The sequence below is a fragment of the Apis dorsata genome, unplaced genomic scaffold (assembly GCF_000469605.1).
Source record: "Apis dorsata unplaced genomic scaffold, Apis dorsata 1.3 scaffold_303, whole genome shotgun sequence".
NCBI lineage: Eukaryota > Metazoa > Arthropoda > Insecta > Hymenoptera > Apidae > Apis > Apis dorsata.
In genome coordinates, this window is record NW_006263576.1 from 544,806 (window position 1) to 564,412 (window position 19,607).

The 19,607-nt window shown below is 23.9% G+C and overlaps 2 protein-coding genes across 2 annotated transcripts in view; one reads left to right on the forward strand and one right to left on the reverse strand.

Annotated features, from left to right (window-relative positions):
- LOC102676690 overlaps positions 1 to 8,353 on the reverse strand; it is a 17,739-nt gene extending 9,386 nt beyond the window's left edge. Inside the window, exons 1-9 of the mRNA XM_031511273.1 lie at positions 7,928 to 8,353; positions 6,401 to 6,544; positions 5,753 to 5,938; positions 5,433 to 5,622; positions 4,251 to 4,420; positions 3,485 to 3,742; positions 3,297 to 3,395; positions 2,922 to 3,047; positions 256 to 356 (exon numbers count right to left, since the gene is read on the reverse strand). Of these exons, the coding sequence (XP_031367133.1) occupies positions 256 to 356; positions 2,922 to 3,047; positions 3,297 to 3,395; positions 3,485 to 3,742; positions 4,251 to 4,420; positions 5,433 to 5,622; positions 5,753 to 5,938; positions 6,401 to 6,529 (1,259 nt within the window). The 5' untranslated portion in view covers positions 6,530 to 6,544; positions 7,928 to 8,353. The remainder of the gene's footprint in view (positions 1 to 255; positions 357 to 2,921; positions 3,048 to 3,296; positions 3,396 to 3,484; positions 3,743 to 4,250; positions 4,421 to 5,432; positions 5,623 to 5,752; positions 5,939 to 6,400; positions 6,545 to 7,927) is intronic.
- Positions 8,354 to 14,094: 5,741 nt separating this feature from the next.
- On the forward strand, positions 14,095 to 17,319 carry LOC102675277. Its single transcript, XM_006617356.2, has 2 exons — positions 14,095 to 15,437; positions 16,507 to 17,319. The coding sequence occupies exons 1-2, from the start codon at positions 14,587 to 14,589 to the stop codon at positions 16,913 to 16,915; spliced, it is 1,260 nt and encodes a 419-aa protein (XP_006617419.1). The 5' UTR covers positions 14,095 to 14,586; the 3' UTR covers positions 16,916 to 17,319.
- Positions 17,320 to 19,607: the final 2,288 nt, after the last annotated feature.

The following is a 19,607-nucleotide window of genomic DNA, read 5'->3' on the forward strand; positions in this document are numbered from 1 at the left end:
TCTGAAAATTATAATTTTTAAAATTAAAAAATATCTCAAAAAACTGAAAACTTATATATTTCAAAATTGTTAATAAATTTCAAATTTTTTTAAATGTACATAGTAATATAAATATAAGATTTTTGTAACAAAAATAGAATTTCTGAAATTTAAAAAAAAATTTTTTAAATAATTTGAAACTCTTCTCAAAATTTTTGTATATTTCAAAATTTGTTAAATTTGTATAGAATATAATGTTATTGTAATACTTACTTCTTTATCGCTAATCGCTTGTTTGTATGAAAACTAGAAAAGTATAGAGAAAACGTCGCGTTCACAGCGTAAATAGAAATGTGCTTGCTTCTAGTCTGTCTCAACTCTTATAACTGACTTACCGCCTGCGCGCTAAGGTTCATTCATACGAGCCAATGAAAATCCACGACATCTACAAGCGGTGATGAAGCAAATGCTACGAGGCTTCAAAGTCCGCTAATTATAAGATGACAATGCTTTCGCGTTATTGCTCTTACTAAAAGCGAGAAAACAATAAAAATCATAGGATTCTTTATATCTGAATTCTTTCACAATATAAAATTTTCTTGAATAATGAATGTTAATAATTATTAATAAAAACTAATCTTGGAAATATAATGATAATAGTATCAAAATTTATTTAAATGACAGACAAATTTCGTAAATATGATATGACTATGATATGATCTTTTTCTATATTTTATTAAAATTTCTGATACTTATAAATATATTATAAATTATAATATTATTTAATAATAATATTGTATAATATAATTATTGTATAATAATTTTTATTATTATTATATCATTATAATATATTAAAAATAAATATTTTGAATTGCTTTTTAATATTTTTAAAATATATAAGAATCTATGTTCATCATCAAATTCTTTTTCTTTGTAACGATATATTTTTATATATAAGATCCTTAATATGTTTTTATTTATACAATTTACATAATTTATTTAATTGTTTAAATTATAATGATGTATGACTACGTATTTAAGATTTATATACAATAAGAAATAAATTTTATCTTTAAAAATAAGTAGACATTTAATGTGCATACTAAATAAATAGATGTTTATGTATCGCTAAATTTTTTGTAAAATATTATAAAACATTTTTTTAAATTATTAAAAATATAATAAAATGAATGAAATAATATTAGAAGATCAGAAAGATATATATAGTTGTATAGATATTTCCTATATGTTATACATATCTTCTTGAGAAAAAATGATTATTATTATACAGATAGATAATAAAAGATAATAAAACCTATATATAATTCTTTTTATTTATTAAATCTTGATTTGAAAATTCAAGATAAGTTTATTTTTTACAATATGTTTACAATATGTTCATAATTAATATTTTTAATTTCCAAAAATTGGATTAGATTTTTTGGAAAAATAATATTGTTTTATTTATATGGAATTTTTTATTTAAACAAGAGATTTAGCGAGATAAAATTGAAAAAATAAAAGAAAAACTTAAGGATTAAGAACCAAAAAAGATTGTACGATATTTACTTTCATTTTATTTAAGAAGAAAGTTTGTCGAAAAATGAATATCAGTTACAATAGCATTATATATAATATTCTTTATTGTAAAACAAGAACAAAAAGTTAATTAGATTAATTACATATTGTTAAAATTAGAAGCATATATTATATAATGAATAAAAAAAGCAATGTATTAAACATTATTTCTAAAAGTTTCTATATTACTACTTACATATTTTGAGTACTTTTATTTTTTTTTGTTTTTAATAAAAGAAAAAGAAAAAAGTATAAATATATTATACCCAAATACATAAAATAAAACTAATATGTACCTCTTTTTATTTTTATTATATTTCTATTTTAATTGATATCAATGCATCTATGCTATTACATTTCTATTTTGATATCAATAGAATTCAAATCAATCGAATTGATTTATAGATATAAAGATTTATTTCTATTTAATTGAAATACTGTTGAAATATAAATTATTGACATTATTTTTGATATTTTAAATTAAACATAAATTAAACAAATTTAAGAAATAAGAATCCAAGCCATATCTGAAGAATAAGTAATATTCTTACAAAAAGATCAAACAAAGATTTTTACTATTTTATAATTTCATGCACATTTTTCTCTTGTCAAAAATATTAAATGAATTAATTTTGCTTGTTTGTCTTATCAATTAGAACATTGAAATGTATTTATTGCAAAATGTAATTTGTCTAGCTTTGATAATGGAAATGATAATTAAGTTCAAAGTAATATAGTATTTCAAATTATCTAAATTTGCTTATTTGATACATACAATTCTTTATTACTTTTTTTAACCATAACAATATTCTTAGATAATTTTAAAAATAAAATTTATTACAATATCTCTATGTGCTTTTTTTCTTTCTTTTTTTCTAATGCAATGAACCTTTTTCCAAAAAATAAAATACTTAATATCAGATGAATAATAATCGAAAAAATTTTTTAAAATACATACACGCATAAATGCATTAAAAAAAAATGCAAAAAAAAACAAGTAAATCTTTTTAATGATACTATAATGACTATGAAATTATTATAACGTTTATTTTTAAAATTTCTTATGTCTATAATCATTATAATATTTTGTAGTAAACATGAAGATAATTAAGTATATCTAAAAATTAAAAATTCTAAGAATGACACGAATATATTGTGTCTTTTAGATAAAAGAAGTATATTAATCGCTTATCGTAATATAAAGATTCGCAACTAATAATATTATTATGTACTTCGGTGGAATCGACATAATTTATATGAGAAAATTTCAATCTGGAATATTCCCAATATTTATCAATTTTGAAAACAAAAGAATTATTATGGATGAAACTCACGCAGAATAACTTTTAAACATAACTTCGTTATTCGATACCATTTACTGGCAGATTGGAAGACATCGACCTGTGGTTATTGTGGTTTTGCTGATGAGTCTGGACGTGTGTTACTTTTGAAACGCTTGGACGACCAGCTAGAAAAGCTGCAAATTGTTCCTATAACAACGATGCCATCACGCAATAAAAATATATATTATGCATAAATATAAATATAAAATTGATATTTTTGTCGTGTTCAAATCAGATATATTTTTTTATATGCTTCTAAAGTGTAATACATTCATAAATTCCTTTTACGATTAAATATTGAAATCAAACAATTTTAAACGCATAATTTAATAATCGAAACTATATATAAATTAAATAAAAAGAAAAATTATAAAAAAATAATTCGATTTTACGTACCAATAAATGATTCGTAATTGAATTGAGCCTTTGTATGGCTAAACGTACAGCTGAAATATGTTTCTTCGTTGCATCCTTTTGACTGATGATTGGTATCATCTAAAGAAAATAAGGCAAAAATATATAAATAAACGATAAAATTTAAATCGACATATTTAAAGAAGGGATTCAAATTCAATGATATTCACGTTTAACGTAGCATTTGCAATTACATGCAATTGATTTGAAACTCTAATGAGAAGTCTGCCAAGATTGCGAGGAGTTTTGGCTGCTAAAGCTGCTGTTCCATTCACCAGATGTACAATACGACGTGCAGATTCACGCGTTAGAAGAACCAATAATTGTTCTACAGTGGTTGGCCGAGCTTGATTTTCCGGTTCGGGCAAACTTAAAGTTCCCCACAGCTCTTTGGCTTTTTGGAACGCTAATATTGGATCCGTTGCTAACTGCAACATATTAATTTGAATAGAAATCTAATGAGTTTGATTATTGTTATTTTTAATTATTTGATATTATTAATTATTTAATAATATCATCAAATATTATCATATTTGTAGCAAAGATATTACAGTAAAAATGCAAATTGTTGTGAATTTTAATATGTTGTGAATGTATAATATTCGAGTTTAAAAAAGAGTGCAAATGCATTTGGAAAAAATTAGAGATATCTTTTGGAAGAGAAAAATTATAAATTGAAATTGAAAATTATTATAGAAATTGAAAAGCTTAATTAATCGTTGAAAAATATGTATAGAATCGTTCGAAATTATTATTATTATTAATTGAATATATTAATTCTTTCGAAAGAAAATATCACAGGAAATGACATTTTATATGCGACTAATATCTGAGTCGTGAATCATCATTCTTGTTATTTTTAAATTAATAGCTTCATACTCACGAATTATTCATTCTCACTTTCTAATTATATTAGTTAAAAGAAATATTACTTACCAATTCTATAACGTACAAAAGTATATGAATGCATTCCGTTCCTTGTTCCTTAAGTGCTCGAGCTTCAGCTAGCGTGCGACGTGTTAGTCGTTTCTGTAATTTCCTAGATAGTCTGGCACCGTGATTGATAGTTCGTTTGGTCTTACTTACCGATTCCGGAGAAGCAACTTCTGAAAAATAATTTTTATTGGCAATAAAATTTTATCGCATTGTATAGTATATTATATCAAGAAATTTTATCCAGAATTATTTCTGCTATTGTTGCTAAAATTAATTCAATATAATATTTTTTAATTAATTTAATATATTACTTGAATTTTTATTTTTTATAAATCAATGTTTTTTATCGTTCAGATAAATTTGAAAAATATGAAAGTCTCAAGTAAAAAGTATTAATAATGTAATAATAATTTATTTTTTATTCTAAACTTATTTCAGAAAACTTAAAATATTGTATAAATTTATTCAAAGATTTTTACTAATAAAAGTTTAGTGATTTATGATAATTTTAAAAAGATTTTTGTCTTCTTCATTTTTGTCATCACCACTTTAGTTACTATTATATAATAGGCTTAAACCCCAGGTAACACGATGATATCTATTTTAAGCCTGAAGGGAGTCTTAAGTCTAAAGGTGTCTGGTACGTGATGTTTTGATGTTTTGTTATGAGTTTTGATTCAAAGATAATTAGTTTTATTTACTATTTATCATAAATAAATATAAAATGTATAAAAAAAATATTTCGTATCTATCTAAAAATAAATTTATTATTAATTTAATCCGAATTATTATTTTTTTTTTGTCAATTATTAATATCAAATATTCCAAATAAAATTAATTTTTCCCTATAAATAAATATTTTCCTTTAGATTAAATTTTAAACGAAATTAAAATTAAAATATTTTCTATATCAATAATATTTAGCTACAAAAATTTATGATTTAGCAATATTTTATAGAAATTGACCATCTGTATACAATTCATATACTTTATGATTCTAGTTATTTTATATATTTTAAAATTGAACAATTGTTTCCGTTCGAATAATTTGAGATTGCATTTATATTAAATTGTATTATATTAAATTGTATATACATCATTATATTAAATTAAATCTTCTTATGTATGATATTTAAAAGTTATTTTTAAATTAATATTAGTAATTAGAAACGATTCATTTACCATCTATACCGTCGGTAACATCAGCAGGCAAATAATGATCAACATATTTGTCCGCAACAGTTAAAGCACCATCTAACGTGTCTACTGCAACATCCGCAGCTTGGCTTCCTATTATCTTCACACTTCCGGCACGCATTAGAACAGGTCTGACGATTTTATTGTTCACGTATTCTCGTGCATTGCAGTACATCTTAATAATAACACGAATAATGAATTAATTAGCTAACAATTAACCAAAATAATAAATAATTAATATAAATAATTATATAAATAAATAATTAATATTATTTTCACGTATGTATAAAATTATTTTTATTTACAAGATGTGGCGGAAGATGAACTGCTGGCACTCTTTGCTCAACAATATCTATACCCTTACAGAGCAATTGATCGATCGTTGTAATAGGTCCATTTAATGCATGAATCGCGGGTTTTGCTGACGCTGTTGCGATCGCAAATGACTGTTCAGCAGTATACAAACTCCAACCCATCAATGAATTCGAGCGCTGAAATTGAAAATATTATCTTGTATTTGTTATTAATATATTTATGCGAATTTTAAATAAATTTGAATTTGAATGAATCTTAATAGGAGTAAAATAAATCTAAGAAATTGAATTGATTATGTTATATTTGATTAAATTAGTTTCAAAAATACAATATATGTTTGCCCTTAGGAGTATACATAACACGTATATAGTTGAAAGTTTAATAAACAAAAGATATTTAACTGGTTGAAATCTATATAGAAATCTTTTCAAAGTTTCATTTGAAAATAATATTTTACCGATACTTCTTTGTTACTTATTTGCATTACTCTTTAGAATGATTGGAACATATATTTATTTTATTCTTGCAAATATGGCGTACTTTCACAACTGGTGAAACTAGCAAGTGAAAGATGAGAGAAAGTGGCGAAATGTACAAAACTATTGGATTGTTAAAATATTTTGTTAAACTTTGCTTACCTTTATTCTATCGTATACATTGCCAGCTATGTGAATACCGTTTTCTATGATGGGAAGACTGGAGATTCTAACAACTGATTCGAATTGCGGCAAATCAGAATGTCGTCTTTTTACATTCGTTCGTGCCATTTGTGAAAATTTTTGCTGTAATAATTAAAATCAAAATCATTAATTGTGTATTTTATTCATACACTTATCTACTGGGGCGTAAATATTTTTGATTCGTTTAATTGATATATCTGCGATTTAAATTTGAAAACATTTCGTTATATTTTTAAATGTACATTTTAATATTTTGAGGTAATCTCTATGTATACGTGAATAAGAGATAAGCATTGTGTTTTCAACAAAGAAAAAGAAAAAAAAATATATAATATGTTAAATTTATCTAATGAATGAAAGTATTTATCATTTATATTTATTTTACAAGTGCATAAGTACTTAGAAATTACATAAAAAAATTTAACGTTCTATTTTCTACATATATCTTGAACTAATATAAAATTTCTAAATTGATAATGATATAAGATTTCATTTTTTTATAAAAATTATATTCTAATATTTAATTATTTGTCAATTTTCTTCCATTAAATCATTTTGTCATTATTATTTTTTTCGTGTAATATTCTTATCCGATCTAAGAAAATTGACATTATTATTTATTATGTTTGATAACTTTCGATGAAATAAGTTTTAATAACAATATAAAATAATTTTGTATAATATGACTATATAAATAATGATTTTATGAATATAATTAATGATACGCGATAAAGGTTAATAATTAAAGTCAAGTATGATTGACTAGTACATAAATAAATTATAAAATAGAATGTTATAAAAAATATTTCTACAGCTTAAAAATGTTTAATTGCACATGATATAAACATGATATAAACACATAGTAATCGAGTGAAACTAATTGTGGAAATTGATAAGAAAGGTCATATTATAATATACCTCGTGGTTAATATCAAGATTGTATTCCTCTCAAGAATTTCATTACTATAAATTTCTCCATAGATCTCAATATTTTAGTCTTCAATTTATGCGGACATATATAAAAATTTAATTAATATAGAAAAATTTTAAACAATATAAGAAACTTTAATAAAAACGAATAATATCTGTAATTTCTCTTTTACCATTGTAATTTGCTAATTTAGTATAGTTAGACAGAATAATGTAGGTTTCTTTCAAGTTTACCGTGATTATATATGATAGGCCCGTATTAAGCACAGGTCGATACCCCTATCCTTATCTCTCTTATCAAAACCACAATGCAGACTTTGTCGACGAATTATAATCTAAATAATACCTTATATTCACATGCGATATTTTTTACATATGTTAAGAAAATATCATGAGAAAAGTATATTAAATTTGACACGAGGAGAAAGAAAAATTTTTTTTGAATCGATAATCTGCAAATATTTGTAATGATGAAACAATATTTCAATCGATTATGAAAATTTACGAGAATCGAATTTAATCGATGATTAATCGTGTTTGATAGTTGATCCTTACCTCAAGGTGCAGACAGCCGACTGGACCGTTAGCGAAGTGTGGATTGATCGTGATGAAATTATATAATGGAGCTCAGTAGGATGTAAAGACAAATGACAGAGAGGTAGTCGATGTTTCGCCAAAGAACACGACATCAACTGTAACGTCGAAGCCTGCGAAATGGTATCTCATCGGTTTGACCTATGACACGTCGATTATACAGCTGTGGCATTATGATGCCTTACGAATAAAATCTTTTCTCGTTTTCCTCACGCTTGTAATCCAATGATATCCGGTGATGAGGGTTTTTTTAAATATCACATGGAAATTAAAATTGGTCTCCGTTAAGTTTGATCACCCACGTTTACCATCGTTTGTATTCGAAAACACAGACTTTGTGTTCAAATGATAGATTTAAGGTTACGTTTACTGTAGTGTATACACGCGAAGAACAGAGCAAATATATAGGTAATCGTTGCTATAAATATGAGGCAGATGTATTATTCATAGAAAGATTTCATTAATAGATATTAGATCAATTTGGAAGAATCTAATTTTTACATTAATTTTTAATTATATATATACGTACTTTATATACTACTGAATATATATATATTCCATTAAATTAAGAAGTTTTATAATTTTAAATTTTAATAATTATAATTGATTGTGTCATAGAATATTATAATATAATTATACATATACTGTATTAACTTGTGTTAATTTTGAATAATATTATTAAATATTTAATAAAAGTATTAAAAAATTCTGTTTTTAAAAAATTACTTGAAAAATTGGAATCATTATCTTTGTTTAATTAGAAAAATTTTCAAAAAAAGAAATTTGTATCTAATTATCTATTGTTAAATAATGAAGATAAATAAACATTGCCATGTAATAATAATATAAAACATTACATTAAATAATAAGTTCAAGTTCAAGAAATTAATGAATACGATCATTTCCAAATTTTTCTAATACAGAATTAAATACAGAATTTAATTCAAAATATATTTTCTATACTTTCTTTTGCAAATTTCATATTTAGATATATAGTTTATATTGAGATATAGACATTAAAAAAGAAAATACTTACAACATCATAGTAGAGAGAGAGACATAAAAATTACTTGTAGTAATAGCTACAGAAAAATAGTGGAAAAGGAGACGGAAAAGTTGAAATTATCGCAGGCAGACGTTCTTAATTGCTATACAAAGTCCATCTCATCAAACGCCCATATGCATGTATGGGATGGTATGGTAATCAGTTGGATGCGTGTGAAATATAAAATATGTTTCATTTTTTTTCTTATTTCTCACTTTAAAAGGAGGTGCTTTTATACATATATGCATAATATAGGGTGAAAGATATACAAAATATGAAAACTTTTCGTATTTAAATTAAAAATGTTGCAAGTATTGATTTTTCTTAATTAAATAGAATGGTGCATTAATTATTTTTAATACAATTTGAATATGAATTTTTTAATACAATATGAAATAGACAAATAAAAACTTCAATTTCATTTTTTTATGGAATAATACATTAATTTGTTATTATGTATTTAAATATTGTTACTTAATAATGTGGTTGAATTTAATAACATTTATTTAAAATATTTCCTTTATTCTGTTCATTCCTTCATTCTGTTCATTCCTTCATTCTAGCTAAGAAATTACGATAAATTATGAAGAAAATGAAAATTTTTAAATGAATTATTTCTCATGACACATCGAAAAATGAGAAAATGACATATTCTTCAGAATTATTTTATTAAAATGCTTGAAATTGTGTCATTCTCTTACGAATATAAGAAATGCCCTTTGTATCTGTGGTAATTGAGGAATATTTACAATCATAATGAAATAAATATCAATTACAACGATTTTAATTGAACATTCTTCATTATTTAGACATTTATACGTTTTTAATCTAAAATGAAAAATTATTATTTATCGACGCCTCAGAAAGGAATTATCTAATGTCAAAAATACATAAAAGAAAATATAAGTAATAAGGATTATTTTACTTAGTAACAACTCTCCAAATAAAAAAATATTAACAATCATCGTGTTAAAAAATAAAATTATTTTTAAAAGACTTCTTTTAAAACTTATTATACTCAAAATGATGATAATAATTAAAAAAATAAAAGAATAAGTTTATATATGAAATTCCTCGAAAATTATAAAACAATGATTTTCTTTACAAAGAATATATTCAAATTGTATAAATAATTTTTTTTTATTTTATTATTTTAAAAAATTTTCCATTAAATTTACTATTTAAATTTACATTTCATTAAAAATTATTTATCAAAAAAATGCTTAAATTTTACTTATTCAAGAAATATTATGTTTATCAGTTCAAAAAATATAGTTTTGATTTTTAATAAATCTTCATGTTATAATTATTTTATTGCAAGTTTATCGAGTTTAGAAACTAGACAAAACAAGTTTTGTTGATTAAACTAATTATGATAATATTAACTAAATACTTCGCAGAAGAGAAAATAAATATATTTTTTTTTCTAAAAATAAGCACAATTTAGATAATAAATATTAATGAATAAATACAAATCATAAAATTTTATGTAAATTTTTTTTATTTTTTGTTTTTAAAATCATGAAAAATAATTTTATTTTTAAATCACTAATTAAACGTCACTTTGCTCACTATTCAAAAATTTATGAATATTAACTTCATATGTATTTTATATAAATTAAATATATAAAAAAACATATAATAAATTCTGATTATTTGATATAAAATTTTGAAATATTTAAAATAATAAAACAATTAATTTATATTTAATAATTATTGTTATACAATTTTTAATACTTTATATTTCTAAATATGTTCTATACATAGAATTTATATATGTTTTTTATATATGATCTTTAGTTGTATTTTTTTTAATTAATTATAGAGAAATTTTTATTTTATAACTGACTTATATTTGTTAATAACTTTATTTATTGTTGATAATATGTTTATATTTGTAATACATTCGTAAATAAGATTTTTATTATTTATGTAGTACATATTTGGAGTGATTTGAATCGATGAATGTAGTATAGTTTCATGATATATTGTACTGCATATATTTAAATGAATATACACATATATATTGAAGAGAGTCAGCAAGCATAAACAAAACCATGTAATCAAAATTTAGAAGAATTAGTATCGAATTTAATCTTGAGATACAAAATAGAAAACTATTTTTTTTTTTAATATATTAATTTATTTATGAAATTATTCGACATTTAATATAAAACATTGCTTCTAATATTGAAATAATAATAATTTAATTTTCATAAAAATAAGCAATCAGTATAGCAACACTTAACTAACATTATCGAATACTAATATATCAACGATTCTAATACTAATAGTTCATTAACCAATAACTGAAATTGCAACGTCTATCATGTCTATTGATTTTGATTTGTCTATTTATGTTAACTCATCTCGTTGAATAAAGTATATAAATCCTAATAAACATTAATAAAGTTTCATAAATATAACACTATTTTAAAATTCTTTTCTTATTAAATTTTGTTTTATATTTACATGATTTACATGATAACATCGCAATTATTCGATAAATTAAAAGAATAAAATATCATTTATAAATAAAACATTATAAATTTTAAAATATCAATATAGATATGAAATCTTACAGGATTTAATATCTTATGTTCTGAAATACCGACTTCGAGAGAGAGTGTTTCTTACGCCATCTGCGATTTATTACGAACAATATAGAAACTATTTATATTCACTTTATCCTTGAAAAAGATATACATATATTCAGGATGTTGATACATTTATAATACATTTTTAAATGATCGATTCTAGGCAAAATAAACATAAGATTAGATAAAATGTCGATTGTATAAAAATGTCGATTGTTAATTTTAATTTGATTTATTTTATGAGTTAGTGTGTTAAATATAAGTGTTAATAAAAAATCATTATTATTAATTTATTCATTAAACAATTTTTTTTGATTTTATTTTATTTTGCATGTATTTTAAATGAAACATATATGCAATAGTTAATAATTAAATTGATACAAAGCGATTGTACTTTCGTAAGACGAGAAAAGGTCGAATTAATAGACACTCGTTTCGATGGAATAAGAGATACTAGATTCAATTAAGATTAACTAGGAAAATTGCTGGTATTCATCTTAAGAAATCACTTGGATGATATTTCAATTAACAGGAATTGCGGCCAGTTTTCTTAGAGTTAATATTCATTGGCAATAAATGATATAGTGAATAGGAAAACCTTAGTAAATTGTCCCTGACTTTGATACTTATACACTCGTATTACACGTTAGTTATAACGATATTGCGTCTTTTAAAAAATTAGTTCAAACTAATGCAACAGCGTAATAAAACTATGCATACCGATTTTTTCATGCATTTTAAATGAAACTAACTAAAGCAAGGTCAAATTATGAAAATATATTTTTAAAAATTCAATAGTCGAAACAGTTTATTTCATTGAATCTAAAAAATAATAATAATTATAAGAAACAATTTGTTTGCTTTTTGTTTTAATTTATTGTATATATAGGATTTTTAATTGATAAACTTTTTCAATAATCTGATGAAAAAAACGTTTGAGATAGAATTTGGTGATAAATCATCTAGGAATTGCAGTATTTAGAATTATTTAGAAAAGTTTTAAAAAATTAAAATCACTTTGATTTCTTCAAATAGCAAAATGCAATTTTGATTATATATTATATGCAATGCAATTTGATTATAATATTATAGTTGATTTCAAGATAATATATTATCTTGATCTTTAAACAATCTTTAGTTCATTACATGTTATATGAATATATAATATGATAATAAATGCATCAATGTTTCATACATTAACAAGGAATTTTATTCTATTTCAAATTTAATTTAATAATTTATTATATTTTGATAAAATTTATTATAGCAAAATCTTATATTAATTAATAATAGTTTTTAATCATTTTTTTCATTTTGAATAACCATAATCATTTTTAAATATTAAATATATAATATAATTATAATAATAAAATTATATTCATATTCGTGAAAAATAGTAGATAATTTAAATAGTTAAAAATAATTACTATTACTATTAGAGAAGTAATTTAAAAAAAAAAACGAATGAGAAAAGAAACGAGATAATTGCAAATATTAGGAATATAATATTTTTTAAAAATTCTTATAGTTAGTATTACTAAATTATTATCAATTTATTTTTAAATAATGAAATTATTTAAATTAAAAAAATCATAAATTAGCATATTTTCTTTATTAAAAAATTTAACATATAAATTAATTATTTGATATAATTTGTCAAAAATTTGTTGTTAGAAATAATCAGGACTGGGCATTATCGAAATAAATTTTAATTTGAATAATAATTAAAATTTTTATTAGTTTTATTTTATATATATTATATTATCTTAAATTATTTAAATATATTAATATATTCGAAAAATAAATCATTATTTAATATTTTATATTTTAATTTAATATTTATAATTTAATATTTTTTAATAATTTCATTTCAAAATCATAAAAACATTTTTTATTGATCAAATTTTTATTCCCTAAAAAAAACAACTTTTCTTGCGTAGTTCTTGAATTCTTCGATTCCTAATCTAAAATGAAATCTGCGTCTTTTACGTGCACAAGAAACTTCGTTATTCCTTATCATTACTTGAAATAATAACAAACAATCGATGAACAAATCGTTTACTCTCCGAATGAGATTTTAAAATTTATTTTACAAACACATCTTTGCCCCAACAAACAAAGACCCATTTTAATCGAATTAATTATCCCTTTTTATCCGCTATTTTTATCTCAAATAAAAAAAAGCTCAATCCTGCGCGTGATCAATTCAAAGTGCAAAGACCAAAGATGGTTGACTAGATCGTTGTCACGTGCGAAACGTGACTTCATTCTCCTGATGTTGTCGATACACGTGACCACAAACAGGCAGTCATATCTATTTAATAATCAAAATGAAAACCGAGCCCACTGTCTCATCGTTTCAACATTATTCAACGATTCGTTTCCGCCCCGTCCACAATTCTTGCATATATGGCCCTCGTATCGATCCATCGCGAATAGTGTCAATAAGGAGCCATCAGATCCATTTACATGCATTTATGCGGTATATGCTTCGTTGTAACGTGTCTAATATTAGCCTCAATCAGTGCCAATAAAGGAGAAAATAGCGCGACACACGCGCTATTATTTATCGTACGTAACGTACACGTGACACGCGTCTCTTCGTCAATATATATATAAAGATATCTTGATCTTGAACGGGATTAATTCGAAGCGGGCATCTTCTCCAGAGAAACGAGGCTTTGCGCCCCTTCGTAAATTGTTTCATTTCTCGATCGTATATCTCGGCGTGGATTAGCTGTATCGCATAAAAAAAAAAAAAAGATCGTAAAAAACTTAAACGAAACATTTATCATTCCATTGTACGCGATCGTGATTACAAATATAAGAGGGAAAAGAGAAACGTTTCCATTCCACGGGCTGATCGTGCACCGAAAGAATCGAAGCTCCCATCCATATTATAGCTCAAAAAAAATATTTACTACTACAAGAAAGATACTCGAGGATCAAATATAGAGAGCAATTAAAAAAAAGATAGAATGCGTAATCTAAGCACGCAGAAAATACTTAAAGACGAGGAATGCTTCGAGATAATCCGTAAGAAACTTCACAAAGATTCGATGGAGGATTTTTCGTTGATCACTTACGAAGTGGTGCCCATAGACGAGGTGAACGGTTTCATGGGTCAATATTTCACCTTGAAAGCAACTGTCGCTTCTCCTCAATCACCATTGGAAACGAGGAACATCAACTTCTTCACGAAATTGCCACCACCGATGACCAGTCCCCTATACGATTTCATTCAAAATTACGGTGCTTTTAAGAAGGAGGTTGCTCTTTATACTACGGTATTCCCAGAGGTATTGGACGGTCCGGACAAGAGATACATTCCAGAGTGTTTCCTTGGCCTGGAGGACGACGTGATCGTACTGGAAGATATGGCCCATTGCGGTTACGAGATGACTGATAAATTCAAGCCGTTCGATTTCGAGCATTGCAAGATTTTGATGAAAACGTTGGCAAGATTTCATGCGAAATCGTTGATCTTCGAGGAATTGTATCAGAAGAGTCTACACGACAAATACTCTCATTGCATGCAAGAAACGCTGTGGCCTCTGAAGGATGGCCGCGCCAAGGCCACGTTCGACGCCGCCGTAAAAGGTATCGTGTCATTGATAGACTTGATACCAGAGTTGGACGAGGAGCAACGGAAAATGTTCAGCAAGAAGGTTAATGACTTGTGTGCCGATCATACCAACAAATTATTGCCGTCTATGAAACACAAAAATGTATTATGCCATGGCGACCTATGGGCAAATAACATTTTGTTTAAGTATGACATTGATGAAAAACCTGTGGAATGTTGCCTTATCGATTTTCAACTTGCCAGGTAATAATGTATCGTTTATAAAAGATTAGTTTTGAGTGAAACTGTTGTGTTTTAGACTTAATTGTGACTAATAAATATCTTTTAAAGTTAATTAGATTTCAATGATAATTTTTCATCAAATAGATAATATCAAAAATTGATTTTTATTGTTTATAATATTTTAATAATATTCTCAGATTAAGAAATGAACTAGAATATGTAATAATTATTTTATAATTAGAAATACAATGATTACGTGAAAAAATAAAACAAAATTTTTGTATTTGAAATCTTGATTTTTAAAAAATTAAATTTAAAAATTTGTCAAATATAAAAGAATTTATCCAATTCTCAGTTAAATACAAGTTAATAATCGATAGGAAATTCTAAATGTAAAAATAGTTAAAAAAAACGTAGTATAAAATTTTGTAATTTTTTTTACAAAGTTTATTTAATAAGCCTTAATTGTTCGAGAACGAAACTTTAAATAAAAAAATACATTGTATGATGGTTATTATATATAACATTTGTCAGAAAATTCATTAAATTTATGCATGTTTCAAAATAAAATAGATAGATAAAATTAATAAAATAATTATATAAAAAAATAGAAAAAAGACTAAATTAAAATTGATTTTAATTAATTAATATAAATAATTTTATTTTTAAGAAACTGCAAGTTTCAAAACATATTTAATAAATGGAAATTATTTAAAATCTAGAAACTTCAAAATTATCTGAAATACAAAAAAATTTAAATTCTAAAACTTACAATATTATTTTTGTTTAACTATAATAGTGATTCAATTGAATTTGAATTCAGACATTTTTATTAGCTCGATTTTATCATTTCATTTAGAAAAAAAAAAAATTATAAAAATTTTTTCTGACAACGAAATTAACTTTGAAGAATTTCAAAAATTAAAATTTATTAAAATTTTAATCCTTAACAAGACACAAGAAAGAAAAAAAAAACTATTACATATAGATATTTCAAGAATTTTTCAAAAATTTCATAAAATTTCATATAGAATCTAAAAAAAAACCATAGATGATCCATCTATATCTGATAAATATTGTTTCTGTTCAGATACAATCCACCAGCTCACGACATTCTTTGTTTCCTCCAATTTACAACGATACGACAACTGCGCGAGAAACACGGCAAAGAGTTGTTCAAGATTTATCACGAATCAATGACCGAGGCTCTGGAGGAAGCTGATTTGGATATTTCCACTGTTTTCCCCTGGGATGAGTTCTTAGAATCCATTGAAGATTTACGTGTGATGTGCATCATTCACGGTGTGTTGAACATACCGATCATGTTGTTGGAGTCCGCAGCTGTCAACAAGTATTTCTTAAACGAGCCAGAACTTCTGGAAAACATTCTCTATGTGGACAGAACACCTTTGCTTTGCGAACAAATGAAACATGTACCTCAATACCGTGACAGAATAATGGATACCCTGTTAGAATTATACGATCATGTTGCTGGTTAAAGAGATTGATCGAATCGAATCGATACAAATGGAAATTAGAAATTCTTTTATCACTGTAGAATATCAGAGATCACGCATCAACACTAGTCGCTAACTTGGAAAGTAAGCGGCGAGAATAGGGAGAAGTACATAAAACACCGAAGAAATAACACGATTGATTCAAATAATACAATGTGTTACATTGTATTAAATCACATTCTATTCGAAGAAAAATATCGTTGACACTAATTGTTTATTTATTTTCGGTGTTTAAAATGGTAGGAATATGATCACGATGATTTTTTGGCTTTTTATAGTTTCTATCTCGACGTTAGATTAATTTTTTTATATCTTTCCATTATTTTATTTATAATCAAGCGAGGAAACATTAGACGAACGATTATCTTTTGTTTTTAGAAAAAAAATTAGGAATTATTTAGTAGATATTTATTTTGCTTTTATTGTGATTAACATTTGTTGTGATTAACATTTGTTGGAATTGTTTAATATTTCGATATTTTGTATATGTATATTTCGATATATTGTATTTAATCGTTAATATTCAATGAAAAAATTATTTTATTATACGTTTAATTATACGTTTGAATGATACGTTTGAAAATTATAATTATTTTTTTCATCACAATTAATATATCATTAAATTCAATGAATACGTTATCGACCGAATCAACACTTGACATTGATTGAATTAAATTGTACAAATGAAACGTGCTTGATGGAAGGATTTAATTTAAAATCGTTATTATTATTATTATAATAATAGTTAATGTGAAAAGTTATTTCATTATTATTAAAATAAACAAAATATGCTGAAACTAAATTGTACTTGATTTTTTAAATATTAACTTAAAATTCTAAATATTAAGAAATTATAAATAATTATTAAATATAAGGCATTAATATAATATATTCATCTATATACATCTTTGTAGGATAAATTATAGAAATCGAAACAAATATAAAAGCTTATATATGAGCTTATATTATAGCTTATAAGCTTATATTATATAAAAATATTAATTAAGGCATATTTATTAAGTTATATAAGATTTAAATTGGATGAAGTGAGATAGATATATGTGTAGTGAAATGGCACTGATGAAACTAAGATATCTCATTCTATCTCCATCTCACTTGGTTCAAAGTAAACTTTAATTACTTATAATTAAATAAATTATAATTTAAAATTTCAACCAACATTTTTGTGTATTAATTTTTATATTTGTTTTTATCTATAAAAATCAATTATTTAAAGATAATATTCTTATGAATTAATTAATATTAATCTTATAAATCTAAAAAATCTATAATTTTACATTAAGAAAATAATTTAGTATCTTTATATTAAGTCACTTATAATTCTAATTTTTATAATTCTAATTTATAACTATTACAATTTAATTAACATCTTAAACTATTAGTGCAAATCACCATCAATCGATTAATATTGAATTTGACAAATTTGATAAATTTGGTAAAGATAGTTCATTAGATTTATCAAATTTATTTAAATCGTTTCAAAATTATTTGGCAGATATCTATTTTTAAAAATAGGAAAAATGCAAAAAAGCATTGATATTTTCACTACCTTAAAGTTTTTTTTTTTTATTAAAACTTCGAAAACAAAGTTATGAAAGTAATGACAAATATTTCAAAGAATAAAAATTGTACAGTTTCTTTTTAAACAAATGGTAATTTTATTTTAAGAAGACATTGAATTTTTAATATATTCTATATTTGTGTTTATTTCTCTTTTTTTTATATCAATTACATAAAATAAATTCAAGCATTAAGGTATAAAAAAACTCCAAAACTTAATTTTATGTATATAATTATTTATATCATCAATTATAATGAATATATAGTTATATACAATATTGAATCTCATTCTTTAACAATAACATCAACAACATGATTAAACAACGTTCCTCATTGGTACACAAATTGTAAATGTACAGATAAAAAAGCATTAGATGAGGTCAATGAGGCATCGAAGGTGGCGTACGCTCAGCGCGCCTTAATTTTTTTTTTCTCTCTTTATACATTTTATAATTTCCATATATATTTCGAATCATTTTGGTATTTTGTTCGATTTATTTTTTTTTCCTTTTTTTTCTTTTTCTTTTAACGTTAATTGTATGTATATATGTAATATAATTATTTATAATTTATAATTATATTACATATATATATATTTCGTTTAAATACACACGTCTCACATACACACAAATGCGCCACGTGTATCCGTGCGACGCACGAAAATACGATTACGGATGATGATATCGATTGAATCGGTGCATGATTTAATTATTAAAGAGAGTGCATGAATAATTTGTATCTCGCGAGTAGCCAGGCACCAGTTTCTTTTCGAGAAAGAGAGAAAAAGAGAGAGAGAGAATGTGTATCTGTCTGTGTGTGTATGTGTATGTGTGTGAATGAAATAATAAATATAAAAAAATAATCATTTATTTTTCTTATGTAAAAAATCGAACTAAATGTGTACAACTGTAATTTAAAGGGAAAAAATAATAAATATTAAAAATTCAAAAAATATTCATCCTTTTATCAAATAAAAATTCTACTGCCTGGCTTGTCCCACGCGACGCAAATCTCGACCAATCATCTAAAACTCTACACAAGGCTCCGACATATTTCTTTTTTTTTTTTTTTAATCACTTAACGAACGATTTCC